The sequence below is a fragment of the Motacilla alba genome, chromosome 1A (genome assembly GCF_015832195.1).
Source record: "Motacilla alba alba isolate MOTALB_02 chromosome 1A, Motacilla_alba_V1.0_pri, whole genome shotgun sequence".
NCBI lineage: Eukaryota > Metazoa > Chordata > Aves > Passeriformes > Motacillidae > Motacilla > Motacilla alba.
In genome coordinates this window covers 50,824,276-50,842,740 of record NC_052031.1, presented here as the reverse complement: position 1 = coordinate 50,842,740, position 18,465 = coordinate 50,824,276, and the positions used below count along the sequence as shown (strand labels likewise).

The following is an 18,465-nucleotide window of genomic DNA, read 5'->3' as shown; positions in this document are numbered from 1 at the left end:
TTTTCATACTGGATATTTTACATTTTTACTGTTTAAGCTCTTGCAGGTAATAAGAAAATTTCCTACAGGCAACACTGCTTTTTCTACCCTGCCAGTCAGTTTCACACACAAGTCAGTCAAATGCTGAATTAGCATTTGACTAGACACACTTCCAGCGACTCCAATCCAGGGCTAATTTAAAGATGTGACAGTATCCCTTCAGTCACCAGGGAAGGGCAGGGACTACCTGCCCTGGCTCCACTGGGACAGAGCAGTCTTTGGGAGATGACTGATAACCACATCCCATGCTCCCTTCCCACTGCAATCTTATTTTCACAGCGCACCTGTTCAAATGCAGCCTGCACAAATGCAACAGTAATGTTTTTTCAAGCAACTTCATTAAGATAGTTGCCTCCACGATGCAATAACCATCTGTGTATAAGCACATTGTTCAGAGAGCAAAGCTATCCATCCAACAGACTCTGCACCCCAGGAAAATCCATACAAGACAAAAATATTTACCCGCAAAGTAAAGCTGGGAAGTGACCTATTAAGAAGCTCTCCCCTACTTAAGGTCACTGTATTCATTATAAAATCCTGCCCAGGAAGTTAGAGGTAGAGAAAGCCTTACAATGGTAGGAATTCACCCATGGAAGAAGAACAATGCCACCTGTTTACTCCTGCACAAGGGATTCAGAGATTTAGGGACTGTCTTTAAAATCCTGTCCTAAAAACAAAAGTAAAAATTACCAATTCCAGAACCAACCAGACAGATCTACAGAACTCAGAATCTAATTGCAAACTTCCATTTGCAAATTTCCAAACATTTCAGGCATCAAGAAACTGGTGACGCAGTATAAGAAATTGCTTAGGAGAATGTACATAAAATTTGTATTTACCTGAGGATTAGGTAAACTACACAAGCCAAACAAAGCACTTGATATCACTGTGCCAGCAGGTCTGGTCAGTTTGTCCACTGTAGTGCACCTTTTCCAGACTATATGCATCATCTCTTCATCAAGCACCAAATCCAAGAGAACGAACTTTACAGAATATCTTACAATAGACATAAGAGTCCAAGCACAGAGGTTTTATGTTTATTTAAACACAAACCTCATAAAAGAGCTTGCTGACACCTTGTCAGCAACAGTGACTAGCTGACACCAGGCATCTTGGAAGGTTTCAGTGCACAGGAGAGTCAAACACACCCATCTCCTGCTACACTTCCCATGGATGGTCAGGGATGGGCACCACTTCAGGCAGACTGTCATCACATTGAAGTTACAGCTAGAGGGTTTCTCATTCTGAGGTAACGGGACCAATTCTCTCCAATCTGCCTGCAGATTCCACACATCTACTGAAACCCAACAGAAACAAGAACATAGGATGATCCAGATCTACTGAATCCCTATCCACTCCCCATCTACATATTAAAACATGCAGACTGGCTAGTCTTTCTCTGATGCCTCAGAGTTTTGGATGCCAGAAAGGATAAGAAAGGAGAACCAGGTCACCAAAGGTCAAAAATAGTGACTGCTACAGAAAGGATGGAACAAATGCTGGAACAATGGAGCTACCAAACTCTGCCCCATGAAGCTAGCAAGCCTATGAGCTACTCCTATGGTAAATGTCTGCAGTAATCATGAGGTACAAAAATGAAATAAATACCATGCTGGGGGGGAAAAAAAGCAAAAACATTCTTCCTGTTTTCACTAGAAAGGTCACGCCTATTTAAGGAAACCTTCCCAAGGAACATGGACATGCTCCATCACATCCATCAACTAAGGGTCCGGAGTTAAGTGTAATCACTCATCAAAGAATTCCTAGTCCTAAAGGGGTTGCGGTTGAAGCAAACCCAACTCATGCTACTCCTGGCATGCCAAGCAGTCACAAATACCTGATACCACCCAAGATGAAAACATCAACCCACTGACCAGCGAAGAAAGAATTCTTACTTAACCCTTTAAACAATAAATAACAGGAGGAAAACACACACACACAGGAAGTCTCACAGCACTTCCATCTACTCAAGTCAACACCTTCCCCCATGGGAAACAACTATCCCCAGGAGAACTTATACATTGGTCTGGCTGAAAGAGAGAGATCCACTCAGATATGTTATCAGACCTATAGACAGAGAGGTTTCAAGACAGAACACAAAGCGTGAAGACTTCTTAGTGGTGCTAATTTGTGATTTAACAGATAAAACTTATTTTTCTGAAGCTGTAGCATTTGGCCCTGATCATATGATATTCGTGTTGAAAGCCAGAAGGCATCAGGCAAGATGGTGAAATGCAGCAAGCCTTTCCTGGAAGGGTCTAATTAGGGGACAGAGACAAACATAAAAACCAGACCTAACTATGAACATAATTTCAATTTTCTGTCAAAGCCACAAAGAGACATATATATATGTATATAGACAAGTATCAGGTGGTCAAATACTGATATACTCAAATATCGGTCTTAGCCTCATTCACCACATCCATCACAACAGCACTGATGGGTCACAAGTGGGCACTGAGAGAAGGAATGGACAGATTGTATGCTGGTTTTGGCTTTCATAGAGTTAATTTTCTTCACAGTAGCTATTATGGGGCTGTGTTTTGGATTTGTGCTGGAAACAGTGTTGATAATTCAGGGATGTTTTAGTTACTGCTGAGCAGTGCTTACACAGAGTCAAGGCCTTTTCTGCTTCACTCCATCAGTGAGGAGGCTGGGGTGCACAAGAGTTGCAGCCAGGACAGCTGGCCCCAGCTGACCCAAGATATATGCCATACCACATGGCATCATGCTCAACATATAAAGCTGAGGGAAGAAAGAGAAAGGGGAGACATTCAGAGTGAAGTCTGTCTTCCCAAATCACCATTACAAATGATGGATCCCCGCTTTCCCTGGAGATGGCTGAATGCCTGCCTGCCCATGGGAAGCGGTGACAAAGGAATTCCTTGCATGCACCACTTTTGCTTTACCTGTTAAACTGCACTTATCTCAACCCACAAGTTTTTTTACTTTTAGTCTTCTGATTCTCTCTCCCATCCCAGCGGGAAGGAGTGAGCAGCTGTGTGGGGCTTAGTTGCCAGCTAAGATTAAACCACAACAGATGGAAACACTACAGAGTAAAGTTCCACTGTAAGCGTCTCTATCTGACAATGAAAATCCACAGTTGGTCCATTTCCTTTTACATTCTCCTCCTCTCTGAAGTGTTCTCTGGCCCGTGGTTGACATCTAACCATCACACAGACAGCACTGTTCCCAAATGCCACTATCACCTCCTGCTCAGTCCATCCCACGATCGACAACGATGGCCTTGTCTCCTCTGTCTGTGACTGTGACACCTCACCTCAGCTCTCACTACATGAGGCACTTGGCATGTAGACCACCACTCTTAGGGAAATCTAACCAGCCCAGGAAGTCAGACTTTTCCAAGAAGTGGTTAGGTATAAAGGTCAGATTGGGAAAAACCTGATAGATCCAGCCGGTGACACTAGCAGATGCCAAGTCTCCACTGGATTCATGTGAGCTTTGGAGAGGACACCAGCTTCATCTTCTCCCCTCACTTCAAGGCAATGGGAATTCTCATAATGCATGCAGAGGCACAAAGAAGGCATTACCAGGTCAGTCTTCATATCCTCTTTCCAAAAAGCAGTGGGATGGGGTGTTTATTCCTCCCCTACAGCTTTATACTACTTCCAATGTTGTAGTCTGACAATCCTAGCAGTAAGATCAGACATCCAGCCCAAAACTAGGCTTGTTGTCTGGGGCTCTCTGAAGATGACAAAACCCCAGCCCTATAACACAATTCTGGTGGCCCCCCCTTTACTCAGGTAAGGAGAACTGAACACCCATGAAGAAGCAATAAAAAGCAGGCAGTGATGGGATGCATGAAGGACTCATTATTCAGCAAACAAAAAGGAAATACCAAGTCCATGATCAACCAGGTACTTTTCACCCGAGACATCTGTATCCCAAGTGCCAGGATTCCTTTGCAGCCCTAATGTGTCATGAAGTCTCCTCAGCAGACATGCCTCTGTCATCCTTGCTAACCCCACAAGCAACCACACTGAGAGCTGTGCTCCAGGGAAAGGGGGAGAGGTGCCAGTCCCCACTGGGAGCCAGCACAGGGATGGGTCAGAGGCCAGTTCTTGCCTTTGCTGTCCACACAGCAGCTCTTTGCTTCTGAACAGACCAAAACATGCTTTTTAACTCAAAAGGCAGTGTAGCTGCATTCTCTCCTAAAATAGCAACTACAAAAGTCAAAGGCTGCAAATTAAAAAATAGCAACTATCCATGCAACTTCCAGCGTTTCCTCATGTGCAGGGATGTTACAATAAATCAGGATTATGTGCTACTTTTTCCTAATTCCTGCTTCATTCAAGCCTAAAAAGTGCTGTGTTCTGAGCAGTATAAACAGCTGCAGAAACCAAAAGTTAGGTGGTTTCGTAGTTTAAGACAAGCAGCATCCATTCTACTTAAAAAGTTTGTTAGATTTCAAACCTAATCTTCCAAGTAAAATATCACTCTGATGCTGACCAATCTCCTTAATTCAAGCTATTCTGCTGGGTTTTAAGATAAAGACAACATCACTGTGCATTTACCCAACATGACACCCTCAAGGATCAGTCTATGGAAGCAGCAGGCATCATATGTGCATATATATGCGCGTATATATATAGAGGAAGTTGTAGAGAGCTGTAGATCAAGGATTAGAACATCACCAAAATCTGACCTCAATAAAAAAAATACAAACCCAGCTACAATCAAAAACCCAAATAAAAATAAATTAGATTGTAAATGTCAATCCTTTTTTTGGCATAACTGGTCTTACTACCAGGTACTTCAATTCCCCACTCCCACAGTAAGACACAGTATACCTTTTGTACCTCTCAGGAAACTAAAAAATAAAATCATTAGCACCTGCGAAACACCCTCACTACAGCGGTGAGTACTGTAGAAGAGACCATTAAAAATTAATAGGTCTGTATTCAGTACAAGGTTTAGGTTATCTGCAGTATATTCAGTTTGGGGTCATACATGAGATGAAAGAGAAGGAATTAAATATTGGATAGTCCAAAACCTGACCTTACAACCATTTTAACTGGTTACATTAAGTTGAATAGTGCCTCAGTGAGCACCATCCATTTGTTGCACTTGCGGAGATGAAGTCATCTCCAAAAACAAAGTTATGACCACATAATTATGACCTCACATGATGCCTTCTTGTCACACTCTCCTGCAGGGCAGTTACTGGCTACGAGTTCCAGCCCCTCCAGTGCGGATGCACCAGGAATTAAAGTCTCCCCAGTTGCAGCTTGCCATGCACAGGTTCTCAGCCTGGCAGATTCTCTGTCTCCTCAATCCTCTGCAAGGAGGAGACAGCACCTGCAGTTCCAGACCACCCAGGACAAACATAACTCCAGCACCACTGCAGAGTTGCACACCTCTTCCTAGAACTAGCGCACTGAGAGCATTCTGCATTTCCACACACTTCAACTTCTGCTTTGGACAAAAAGGAACAACAGGATGGGCAGGTGCTTCAGAAGCCAGCTGGATTCTCCTGCAGGCTGTCCAAGAGACATCCAGATCTGCTGCTGCAAATCAGCAGTAGTGTTGCATACACTTTATTGCCTCAGTTTCCCTCATGATTCAAATAATTCCTGAGGCCACTGTAACATAAACACCTGTCTCCTACCCTCATACATGCCACCAGCCCCAGGACATCTGCCCATAGCATGCTGCCAGCCCCCATTTCCTTTGGTATACCCCACGGTTCCATCTGCTGCAGCAACATCACAGCCTAGGCTTCCTTCTCTGAATGAACCTTTTGGATCTCCCCAGGCTGGGTGGCTGGTCCTACTCATGAGAGCAGAAGCAGCACCACTCAGAGAGGGGTCTTGAATCCCAGGAAGAACCCCAGGTCACTCCAAAGCTGAGCTTCAAAAACTAGTGCCTATAGGCAAGGAGAAGCACCTACAAGACCTACTCAATCCTGGTCCAGCTTTGCTCCAAAGCTCCACAGGGCTTTTAACATGAAATAAGGGTAGGAAAGAGCCTTCTGATGGACCTGCTTTCCAGGACAGCAGAGTACAAAGGGTAACGAAGAAGCCATTACTTACACTTCCCCTCGTTTCTTCTTTCCACAAAAGGGAAGCAAAGACACAGAACAGAATAAAATCAAAGAGCCAGACAGAGATGGCTCAGCAGCATGATCTCCCACTGGAGCTGCTTGGAGAGACATGCTTGGCTACTCCGCTTGCAGATCCAGGGACCCAGGAAGAAGGTGCCCAGCCCTGCAGCTGGGCAGAGCCTGGCCTTCCCTCCACCTCACTGCCTGAGGTCAGTGAGCAGGCTGGAGGAAAGGCAACCTTCCCACCCCTATCCGGGCAGAACGGCAACCACAAGCAGCAATTTATAGCACCAGGATCCCAGCTAGAGCCTCCCTTCAGCCCACACAGCACTAAATCAAGGCTTTTTAGTGATGCCTTGGTGGTATTTTCTTCCTGGGCATCACCCTCAACAGTGACAACCACTCTAAATGTCTGCAAGAATCTCCTACAGAAATAGCAGTGGGAAAGCTGTGCAGAAAGCCTCAGTTTAAAGTGCACAGTGCTCCAGTCCCTTGAAGAAACCTGAGCCAGATCCAGATTCCAAGGCCTCAAAGGCCTCTGGGGAGCATATTTTGATATTTGTGACACACAGAAAAGCCACATAAGGTTGATTCTTTAGCCTCTCTATTAAAATAAATTTAGCTATGCACAGTGCTGACATGATGAGGGATTTTTGCCCCTTAACTGGTGCAGCTTCTTCCTGATCTCTATGCTAATACCTGCATTATTGCTGAGGCAATTATGAGCAGATAAAACGCCATAAAGTCATGCAAGAAAAGCAACAAGTGCTTCTATTCCATGCTCCTCAAAGCAAGCATCCAATCCTTCTGCACTACAAACTCTCCTAGACAAAGGCCCAGTAACACACAGCCACTTCAAAAACATGCCAGCCTGAATCCCACTGTCCTATCCAAGTAGAAGATCTCATTACCTCTTTTCTAATCAGTGTGAACCACAAGTACCCTCTGCCCACGCTCCAAAGGTTAGAAGCTGGCACAATGGTATAGCTGACTGAACACCAATGTCGCACCAAGTGAGCTGACAGAAACTGCCAAAGTTTCCTGCTCTGCCCAAGCTGATGCTGGATCCAGCTCTAGTTCAGCTGATGCTGCTCATTAAACACAGGGTCTTTTGTATATGACCTTCCTTTCTTTGTGGCCACTTATATACCTTGTGTCACTGCTAAGGAGTTGGAATCCCATTTCCTTTGGTCCAGCAAGACAGCTGGCAGGGGTGGTTTAGATAGATGCTATATATGTGTGACAAGCCAAATGAGAGAGAGACTGGAATGGTTCACAAACACTCTGGAAATCTTCCAGAACCCAGAACACAGGTTAGAAATCTAGAAAACTATGTGGCCTTTCTCAGCAAAGCTTTCCTATAGGAGAGGTAGCCAGACACAGCTCAGCAGGACAGCTTGGCAGAGCCCTGACAGGGAACACTGCAGGGTCAGGAGGGTGGCATGGTCCAGGACTGGTGAGGACTCTTTCATCCAGTCCCTGCCATCGCTGGACTTGGCTCCTACAAATATCTCTAACTCAACCTGGAAAAAATGAGATGCATGCAAGAAAGCAAAGCAGAGGGAGGGAGGGAGAAGCATGCTGGGGAAAATGTATACACATCTTTCAAACTGAATTTACAAAAGATTGCGGGCAAAATTAAATTTACTGGAGAGCAAAGGGAGTTAAGGCCCAAAATGCAGTCAAGCAGCTCTAATCCCTAAACATTGGGATTATCTCATGACAGCTACACTCGGGTGTCCACTCAATACCACTGTAAAATGTAGATCAACAGAATGCTCCAATGAACTGGAACTCGTTACCTCTAATTGCTTCTCTCACTTCTCTTCTGGATGTTCCTCTGATCCCTCAGCCACTGCATTTCAACAGCAAACACACAGACAGAAGGTCAAGTAATATCAGAGACGGGCAAATTAAATAAGAGATTTCCAGACAACAAAAACATCTGCCCTTCTCTTTCACTTCACACAAAAACTGAGTGCCACAAGGCAAGTCAGCAGCATGAGTGACAGGTTATAAAACATCTTCAACTAACGTGATTCCTACATTTTCCAGAGGGACAGAGGTTTCTGTGCAGCCAACCAAACACTGCTAACAACAGGCTTTATTTTTCCAAGCTAACAGGGGTATGTCCTTCAGCAGCAGTTTCCAGGGGGCCACAGACCACACACAGAATCCCATTCAGATCCATCTCAACTTAAGTTTGGCTTCCCTACCTCTACTGCAAACAAAGCAGTTGATTCATTTTATTTTATTTTACTGCTGCCTCCTTTGCATCTCATGTGTTCTGGTGCTCCTGCTGCCACCAGCCTCACCGCAGCAGTGGCTGAAAGGGCGGTCACAGTGAAGCACGAAGCCAGTGCAGGAACACAGCTGCTAAACGTTCAGTGACCAGCCCATCTTTGAGACAACCTTGAACACAGAAGTGCAAACCCCCAATGCAGAAGGGCAAGGCAGGGGCCCTGCTTGCTGCATCACTGGGAGGAACAGCTGACAGAGGGTATTGCACAGGATGTGCCTGGGAGCTGCTCCAAATTCACTAGGTGGGCAACCTTTCCAACATACAAGGGAGAGACCAGGCCTCCTGCAAAATACCAGAGCACTCATGTTTCTAAACAAGAATTCTGAAAGGAAAAATAAAAGGCTTATGTCTACAGCTGGTACACATATGCAGAAGGAAACCATTTCCAGTAGAGCCAGATCTCTGTTTGGCTTCCAACCTCACAAACGTGGCCATCACCTTTGAACACAAACCTCTGGAAACTACAGAGAAATACTGAGAGAGCGGGGAGGAGTACTAAAGCATGCAGAATACTTCACTTGGGCTTTCCATCTTCCTGAATATGGCAAGAAAAGAGCCAACATTAAAGCACTCTTAACAACTCTAAAATCCTAACTTTCAGTCTGTTGGCCAAAGGTTTTCTTTGAACTGGAGATTTTCTAAGTGTTCCCAGACTGTGTAAAGTCTAACTCATAATATTCAAATATTTAAAAAAACAAAGGGCAAAAGCAAACAGAGAAACAACAACAAACTTAGAAGTGATTCATTACATCTCATCACATCAGCAATTCTCTGTCGAAACAGCATCCTAGGAAACCTCATCCTGGATCCAAGGCAGGGATTGAAAGATTGGAACTTCATTTCTTGTACTATAATATCTTGTATCCCCTGCACTGCTCTGCATCTCTTTACAAAGACAGCCATGCCATGAAAAATAAGAGGGAGGAAAAAGCTAACCTGATTACACAGCTTTTCCACAATTTACTGGAACTACATGTTCTCTTCTGTAAGATTTAAAAATACAGACTTCCAAAGGGTGCCTCACAGCACAAAAGCTGTTATTCACTGCCCCTATCTTGATTACAACCCCAGTCAGTCCTCTAACTTGTAAACCCAAACCTATCTAGAAATTATCAGCAGACTGATTTCTTGCCATCCTCTGGAGCACCACAAACAGGCCACAGCTTGAACAAGGACACCGGCTGTCATGAAGCACCACTCATGTCCCCACTCTCCCCTTTCTGTGGCACCCTGCAGTTCAAGGTTTCCAGTCACTGTGCTGGAAAGAAGTCAGGCTGGTAGAGGGTGTCACAGACCATCTTCTGGCTCACGGTAGGATGAGAAACCACAGACTTTCTTGTGGAGCTAAGACTTATTATCTATTACATCATCTTTTAGTCACAGGGGACTGATCTCAACACCACTAGTCATCTTTATGAACCCTGTGCTGACATGGCTGAACGACAACACAAAGTCACCACTCATTGCTGCCACTGAAGGTTTGTGTGGACTGGGCAAGGCACAGACCACAGCTGCATTAACTATCTGTCCTGATCAGCCGGCCATGCTCACGGTTGCAAGAAAAGTAATTCTCCCAAATACTCAGGGATACTGAGCACACAAGTCATTCATGAAAGAGGAACAAGGATCACCTCTGTTCACACCTTGCATCTAATACCACCCATGTATTACCATGAATTTAATTTACTAACCAGCCTAGACCCCATAAAAAAAGTTAACTCAAAATTCAGCTTGGGGACTAAAAGAGGAGCTGATTAACTCATTCCACCCCATGCAAAACAAGGGAATGATATTTTAGTAACTTTTTCAGCAGTAAACTGTCTGGTATACCTCTAGCACCTAGAAGGGGAAGACAAAAACAACACCCTGGAATTACACCCATGTCTGCAGTTTGAAGGAGAAAGGGACACTTCCCAGCTAGCCACAACACTTCTCATCTTTCCTCACACAAGGAACAGAGGAGGAAAGAGATTGTTGCAAGGGTACTTTCTCTTCCATCTGTGCAGCAGTCAGTATTTTCTGATAAGAAATACAGCTGCATCAACAACTGCATTTCAGTGCAGTTTCACAAGTGACTCAGGCTAATATAACTGTCTTTTTTTGTCTTCTCCCGTGTGTTAGGCATTATTTTTACCCAGATCAGCAAGCTGATCCAAATGATTCAATCATCCAAGTCAGCAAACAGAGCATGAGGTAGTTCCTTGCTAGTATTTATACAGTTAAATCAGCAGTACCTTTGGGGCCCTTTACTTCCAAAGCTTATAAACCTATCCAAATACTTCCAGGTGACATTCCTGGCCGGTAGCATTTGACTTTTGGGATTTTTGGAACAGAGAGAGCTAAAACCCAGCAGTTCCTGGTAGACCTTTTCCTCCCACGCCACGATTAGCTGAAGTATGTCCCAGAAGCAGATAGCAGCCATGATCCGATTTGTCCCAATCCCAACTCAAGCAGCTTTACACCACCCTCCTAACAAGATCAGCACTGGCCAAACACCATTTATCCAGCCTGATCAAAGATGGATTAGATAATGAAACCCTAACTGCATAAGCTGTCTGAGCATGCTGGCCTGAGACAGCAGAAAATAAGAAGCCCAGTAAATCTAAGGGCTATTCGAAGCTTTCAGGCACCCCCAGCCCCAAGGTATTAATAACTAGCTACTATCTTATCTTCCTATAGCCTAGTTTGATATTTCATGCTAATAGACCTCCAAAAAATCTACTAGTTTTACAGCTACATTAGTAATTTCTACAGCTAAATGATTTATTTCAGCATTACACACTGTGTTTATATCCTGAGCCATTGAGTAGGATATAGGTACAGGTTATTCAAAGAAGAAATAGTGGTGGGCATAGCATTCCGTGATTCCTCGCTATCAGCCCAGAGACACGAGGTCACCAAGTTTACACAGCAACAACCCGTGGCTCTGGAACAGGAAGTAGAAAATTGACAGGATCTCCAGGAAAAACAAGGTACAACGGTTGCTGGTCTTATTTCCAACTTTCAGAAAGCCTCTAGTACATAGGAGAGGGAAGGAAAAAAAACATCAAAGAACAGGCGCTTTATTCCTTTTGTAAGCATTACATACAGTTAAACATACAAGATTTACTAAAAAGAAGCTGTTCTTCTAAAATAAGGTACTTCAAAAGAAGGTACTATCTGAACAGAAATCCTTATGAAGGGCAATCTTGTGTTTTGTCTTTTAAGGAAAAAGATACCGAATTTCCCAAACATTAAAGAACATATTTTTCCTACCTCTGATGTTATAGGTAAGTTTGGCTTCTAATTTGGTACTTCTTGCTTGCAAACATGAGAAGATTCCTCTCCAAATACATAAACTACACTTTTTAAAACTAAAAAAAAGTCAAGGGAAACTTCTGGACATAGAATTATAGAATAGCTTGGTTAGAAAGGACCTTAAAGATCACCTAGTTCCAAAGGATGGTATGTATTTACATATACATACACACACATATGTTTGTTTTCATCTTTTATAATAAAAAGATCAAAAATTTTTTCCATATACATACATATGGAAAGATTAAAATTAAGGATGCCAAATAAGTACAGTATGGGTGTCCTAATCTGAAGAACAGCTACACCAACTACAGACACGCCTAAAAACTGGGTTCTGCTAGTTGCACTGCACCTAATTTCTCCGCTGTTTCCCACTATTTGGTAAAGAAATAAACCCCAGCTTTCTGCAAATAAATTCCACAATCAATCCCTACTATCATGACCACCAGCATTACACACACTGCTTTACACACACACTGTTGTAGCCCCATGGCTGAACACTGCAATCTTACCATCCTGCATTATTAATTGAACAGACAAGACACTTTTCAATGTAAATATAGAGGGGAGTCTTTTATCTGTAGAGAAATTGTACTAATTTGCAATTAAAACAAACAAACAAAACCAAACAAAAAACCAAACCAAAACAAAAAACAACAGACTTTTGCTAAGCCAGCCCAAGTCTCTTCCTGGGCAATTTTCAGTTGATTTACCCAGATTTATATCAAAAACAGCCAGTTAAACCACTATATGCAGGGTAAACTGGTGCATCTTCTGTAACTACACAGGATCTCTGCCTCAGTTCAACTCTGAAGAGCTGGAAGAATTTCACATCACCATGCTTGTGCGCTCATTCATAACTCACAGCAAGACACACTGACACACCGAGTATAAACACTCCAATGCTGAGCATCTTTCTCCTTGCAATTGTACACATTGCCTGAGTCACACCTGACACCTACATGTAGGAGAACACACTACTTCAAGGGATAAAAGAGCACTGCACGATTTTCACTGGCCCTAGGGAGAGCACAAGCAGCAGCACTTGGGTACAAAGCTCCAGCAAGCGCTCAGGCCACACCATCACACTTGGGAAAACCTGATGCTGTGGGGTAGAGGGACCACCATGAAAGGCTGAACATCAGACAGAACCACAAACAAAACCTTCCTGCTGCAAGCTGTTTAAAAAAATAATTCTTGAGCATGAAAACTGGGGACAGCCTGAGAAACAAAAAGGGAAGAGTGCTGGCCAGCATAGGGCATCTTGATGAGAAGCACCACGGAAAGAAAAGGATGTTCCCTTTGGGAAGCCAGGAGCGCTTACCAACCCCGGGAAAGGTGAGAAGAGAAACAAGCTCAGATGAATAAATCTGCTTCCAAAGAGCTCTGATATTCTCATCACGAGAGACAAAAGCAGAAAAGGCCAGTGCAAGTGCCATAATAAAACAACCCTCAACAACACCCAGACAAAGGGAGGCAGAAACACCTTGGCAGCATCACCCCACAAACACAAAGGCCAACGCACCTGAAACAAGCGATGTTTTGGGGACGATCAAACCGCACTGGCAGGAGACTACAGAAACGTGGGACTCTGAACCAACCTAGAAGACGCCCCACTACTCCGCTTCTCCCCTTCCCGAGCAGCACCTGGGATTTCTCCTGGTGTGCCCAAACGCCGCGCGTAAACCCCGCCGGGCCCGGAGCGCTGCCGGTGCCGCGCACCCGACCCCGACACCGCGGCCTCCCCGGGCTGCCCTGCGGTGCCCGGGGCGCCGGACCGGGCGGCGGCTCCTGCCGGGCTCCGCGCCGCCGCCCCACGTGCCGGGCTGTGCCCCAGGAGCCGCCGGGCTCGGCCCGGGGAGCCCGGGGGGAGCCGCGCTCGCCCGGCTGCCCGCGGGGAAAGGGCCGCACGCCCGAGCGCAACGCGCCGAATCCCGCAAACCGAAATCAAACGCGGCCCGGCCCGGCCGAGCCCCGGGGAGGGAGAACCGGGGACGGCCCGGCCCTGCCCGCTACCTGCATGCCGCCGCCGTCGGCCTCCGCCTCTGTCCGCAGCCGCTTGCTGTGGCCGCCCTCTGCGCCGTCCCCGCCGGGCATGGGCTGCTCCAGCTCCGGCTCCCGCTTCACGCCGCGGGCGGACCCCGCGCCGCCGCCGGCCAGGAGCTGCGGCTGTGGCTGCTGCTGCTGCGGGGGCTGGCCGCCCTCCGCCATCCGCGCCGCCGGAGCCCCGGCCGCCCCCCGCCCCGATCGCCCCGCTCGGTCACCGCGGCGCCCGGCGCTGCCGGAGGAGAGCGGGAGCAGCGGGAGGAGAAGGAGGAGGGCGGCGAGCCCCGCGCCGCGACCGGAGCAGCAGCGGGCGCGCCGGGCTCCGACCCACCGGAGCGCCTCGGTCACGGGCTCGGCGGCGGCTGGGGAGGGGCCGGAGCCCCTCGGCAATCTCCGGAAACGCCGCCGGAGCAGCGCGACCCCCGCTCGGAAACCTTCGGCGGCGGCGGCGGCGCCGGGCGGGGCGGGGCGGGGCGGGGCGGGGCGGAGCGCGGGGCGGGGCGGGGCGGGGCGGGGCCGGCGCGGGGCTCCGGGCGCCGCGGAGCCGCACGGGGCGGCGGGAAATGGCCGCTGGAGCGGGCGCCTCGGCCCCACCGCTCCGCGCTCGGCAGCGGGGCTGCGCGCAGCTCGCCGCGGGTCGGGCCGCGACCGCCCTCTGGGCGCCCGCGGTGGGTGCGGGACCCCCGGCGGGGCTGCGGCGGTCGCGTTGGCCGGAGTGCGGGGCACCCAGCCCTCGGGCTGAGGCGGGTCCCTCGTCACGGGCCGGCTTGATCCCGGCCCCGCTGGCGCAGAGTTGCCTTTCGGCGTGAGGTTTCCGCAGAGCTTCCATTAGGAACTGAGGTGAATCTGGGGTGATGGGTACTGGCTTGAACCCCCGCTTCAGGAGGATCCAGCAGCAGGGGATGTGCTGCCCAGCTCCGTAGCCCCGTATCCCTGCTCAGCGCAACCTCGCATCACTCGGTGCATTGTGCTCTTTCCGGCCTTTTCCAGGCCTCCTCCCTGCACCTCACTCCACTCCCGGGCTCACCTCGCAGCCCCAGAGCACATCTGATTCCTTGAAAAAGGGGCTGCTCTGGTTTCCTGTCCCTAATGGCCTCCGTGGGCTTTTCCTGCACTGATATACATATAAATATATCTCCTTATTTTTTCCGCTGCATATGATTTCTAACCAGATGGAGACACCAGTCTGCAAGAACCCAAAGCCTATTTCATGAGCCCTTTTGTGTGTCTCCATGTATTTGATCTTGAGGAACAAATTTGGGATCCTCAACCAAATCATAAAGTTGATTTTATTATTCAGCTGCTGTTTGGTAGCACTAAGGACAGTATCTGCTGTAGAATGAGGAAGGCTTAGGCAGCCTGTGTTGTCCTGAACATAATATGGAAGCCATGGCAACTTGATGGAGAACTAATCCACAGATCATAATACAAATCTGTGGTTGGCTTGATTATGGGATGGGAATGACACTCCTGCCTGCCAACAATTTGGAGAAAAAGGAAGAAACTAAAAATAGAGTTGGTCAGTGTGAGGAAGCCTTTCTTGACTTTTCAAATATCACCATGTGTAACAAAGCCTGGGGACCAGTTAGATTATCTTAGTGTTCCATATCCCCTGTATATGCTGTACATCTGTTGATCTTCATGAAATTGTGGAGCCTCTAGTTTTGAGTGACAGTTACCAAACATGACTCCAGTCTTCCCTTACACCACATTTTTCCTCATCCAAAAATAGTTTTCAAGGCCACATTGAAAGCTATTTTAGGTGGTATGTTTTCTGCTGAGGTGCCAGCTTGTCTCCTCCAGTGACGGAGGAAATCTCTTTTTTTTGAAATGATTGTAAATCCCCACAGAGTGGCAGGCACCCAGAAGACAATTACATGCAGCTTTTCTTTGCTCACCCACCAAGGGTAAACACGTCTCATTCATCTTGACTGGGTTTGATAAAATGAGCCAGACTGTCAAACAACACTGAAGGAACATGTTCAGTCCATTCTTGGTTTGGAAAGAAGCTGAAATTCTTATGACGGGGATGCTGCTCACACAGAGAAAAACAGCGTTTCTTTATTTCTTTATTTCTCTTTCCCCCCCTACTTTTGACAAGGAATTCTGCATGAATGGTCCAGGTTAAGGTATTGCCTGTGAGGAGCTGCAGTAGGCTTCAACCTTCAGACAAGTTAGGAATAAACAGTTCGGAGAGAAATCTTGGGAACACTCCTCTCACTGTGGTAATTGAGTGTCTGTCTGACACTTCCCTTGGGAATATCAAAGAAAGGAGTTGCATTATGGTGCCCAGCTTCCATTTTTCTCTTTTCCTTCTCCTAACCCCATTTCCACCATCTCCTGCCATGCAGGTGCCAAAGCTGCTGCCAGTTCTCCCTTGCATCCTGTGTGCACTTGGTCTGTGCTGCAGAGCAGCTCCTGGCAGAGCTGGCAGTGCCGTAGGCACATCCCTTGGTGAGGCATTTTCAGCTGGCTGTGGTGTGCAGCCTGCCAGGGGAGCACCCTGAGTTATGGTGCAGGTGAAAAGAGCTGAGGGGGATCCTGTGCCCTCCTACCCAAGTGACCTGCAGCTGCCACCACCATGCACTGTGCCATTGTCAGCTTTCTGACACTGCTGCCGTATCACTGCATACTACTATTTATCCAGATCTTTCCATTTCCTCTTAAAATAAGATTAATTAATTTATCTTCATGGTATGTTTGTGGGATAGGTATTATCTCTGTTTAACAGATGGGATATGAGGCATTCCTGAAGTCACAAAAAAGCTTTTGAGTTGAGACACAATCTTAATCCGCTGATTTCCTTTCACACAACCCAGCTGCCTTTTAGGTATTTGTATGTGACATCTGAGACATACTAAATAGACAGCTGACTCCTCTGTTAACCCTTCTGCTGCACAGCACTCTTGCTAAAGGCTCCTGTGTGCTGTGATTTCATGGGCAAGTTTGCAGAGTGCTCACCAGCCCTTTGTCTTTGACAGATCAAAGAGAGGCAATCCTAAGAAATGTTATTCTTGCAGAGAGCTCCCAGAAGCTGGCATGAAGAGTTTATCTTTCCTGAACAGATTCATACAATTGTAGAATAAAATTGTGGTGGTTTCCTCCCCTAAGAAGGATACCTTCTGAAGAGATTCCTTGGAGAAACGTGCTGGTACTCCCGCTGGGCTGGAAATCAGATGGCATCAGGATGTGATGTGTGTGAAACTTTGTACTTCTGTGGAAGTACAAAGGGCTGGGTCCCAGAAGATGTTTGGATGGAGCAGAGGCAGTGACTCATGAAGGTTCTAAGGCACAGGCATGAAGATAGGCACAAACTCAGTTACTAGCCTTTGGCTCTAAGGCATAGAAATCATACAGAGACACTTCAAAGCAAATGTCTTCTCTCCACCACCACAACTGAGAACTGTTTCTTGCTGTTTCCATCATCTACACACCATGCCTCACCCTGCTGACCAGCTCCCTCTTGCCCTTTCAGCCTCCAGCAGCTTTGTTCCTCTCCTTCCTGGAGGATTTTGTCTCTCTGCTAAGTGGGTCAGGTGGGGTCCAGCACCGTGCCTAACCCTGCTCATTCCTGCTGTTCCTGTCCAGTCAGACAAACCTCTGGAGCCAAATGCTGTTCTCACAGTAGTGCTCCCACAGGTGATAAAGTGCCACCAAGGTAAAGTTTCAGCCTGGACTTTGGACCTGGTTTCGCTGGAAGCAGTGACAGCTTTCAGTAGTAACTACTGTGGGTAAATGTTTCTTCTTCCTTATCTCAGGCCAGCAGTTTGCTACAAAATTTTACCAGCAGAAGCTGCCTTTTCTTGTAACCAATTAGCACACAGCTGAAAATACATAACCTTTGTCAGCAAAATCCAAAGACCTTGTCACCTGGCCCAAACCGTGTGCCAGGAGGATGCCAGTGCCCAAGCAGCAGCACGATGCCAACATCAATATGTCACTGTGACGCAAAGGTGCTGGCAGCTGTCAGTCACTAGGCCAGCACCCACAATGCACCCAGTCTTTTCCCAGTGCCACCTCTTGCAATGAGGACACCTGGCTTCAGCAAACGCCTCCAAGCACCTCGGCACTCCAGCAAGGCAGCAGTGTCAGCAGCTGGGAATCCACCAGCGAGCTCAGAGCAAAACCTTCCTGACTCATTTTCCTGTTTCCTGCAAACATGGCTGCAGTACATTTATGATTGCTGTTTGTTTGGTCTGTGGTTCTGTGGGGCATCAGGCTGTACAGCAGGTGTGGCATTTCAGGTGTCCCAATGCTGCTAAAGCAGGATGGCACCTGCAGCGCAGATGCAGTTACCTGCATGGATGCAATTAGCATAAAAATGCCATCTGCCTGCACTGCTTATGCCTGGGGGCATGGGGAATAAAGTAGGTCCTTCAGCACTTCTAACATGAAAGGGCATCCCTCTATATCCTAAAAACATGTAATAGCAGAAGGGTGTGTGAAGAGCACATTTGGGAGATGAAGGGTCTCTTGTTTTCCTGTTGAGATGGCAGGGCTGACTGGAAAAATAAGACGGAGATAATGACCAAGAAAAACAGTGTGAGCCTCAGAGGTACCACCCTTCATGGGGACACAGACAAGAAGGAAAAAAACCTCATTGGCTCTCCCCTACCCACTGGATGCCAGGGATCCAGTACTTGGGAATTACCTGGCGCTTATTCCCCTCGGCTGCCTGTCGTGGGTGAACTAGAGGTTGCTGAAGGCTGGAGTCCAC

General features: G+C 47.2%; 1 protein-coding gene across 6 annotated transcripts in view; it reads right to left on the bottom strand.

The window, feature by feature from the left end:
• The window catches only part of RBFOX2 (RNA binding fox-1 homolog 2), a 171,084-nt gene extending 156,876 nt beyond the window's left edge, over window positions 1-14,208 (bottom strand). For all 6 annotated transcript variants that reach the window (XM_038154573.1, XM_038154572.1, XM_038154580.1 and 3 more), the window contains exon 1: window positions 13,719-14,208. In XM_038154573.1, the coding sequence (XP_038010501.1) occupies window positions 13,719-13,913 (195 nt within the window). In that variant the 5' untranslated portion in view covers window positions 13,914-14,208. The remainder of the gene's footprint in view (window positions 1-13,718) is intronic.
• Between the last annotated feature and the right edge of the window lie 4,257 nt (window positions 14,209-18,465).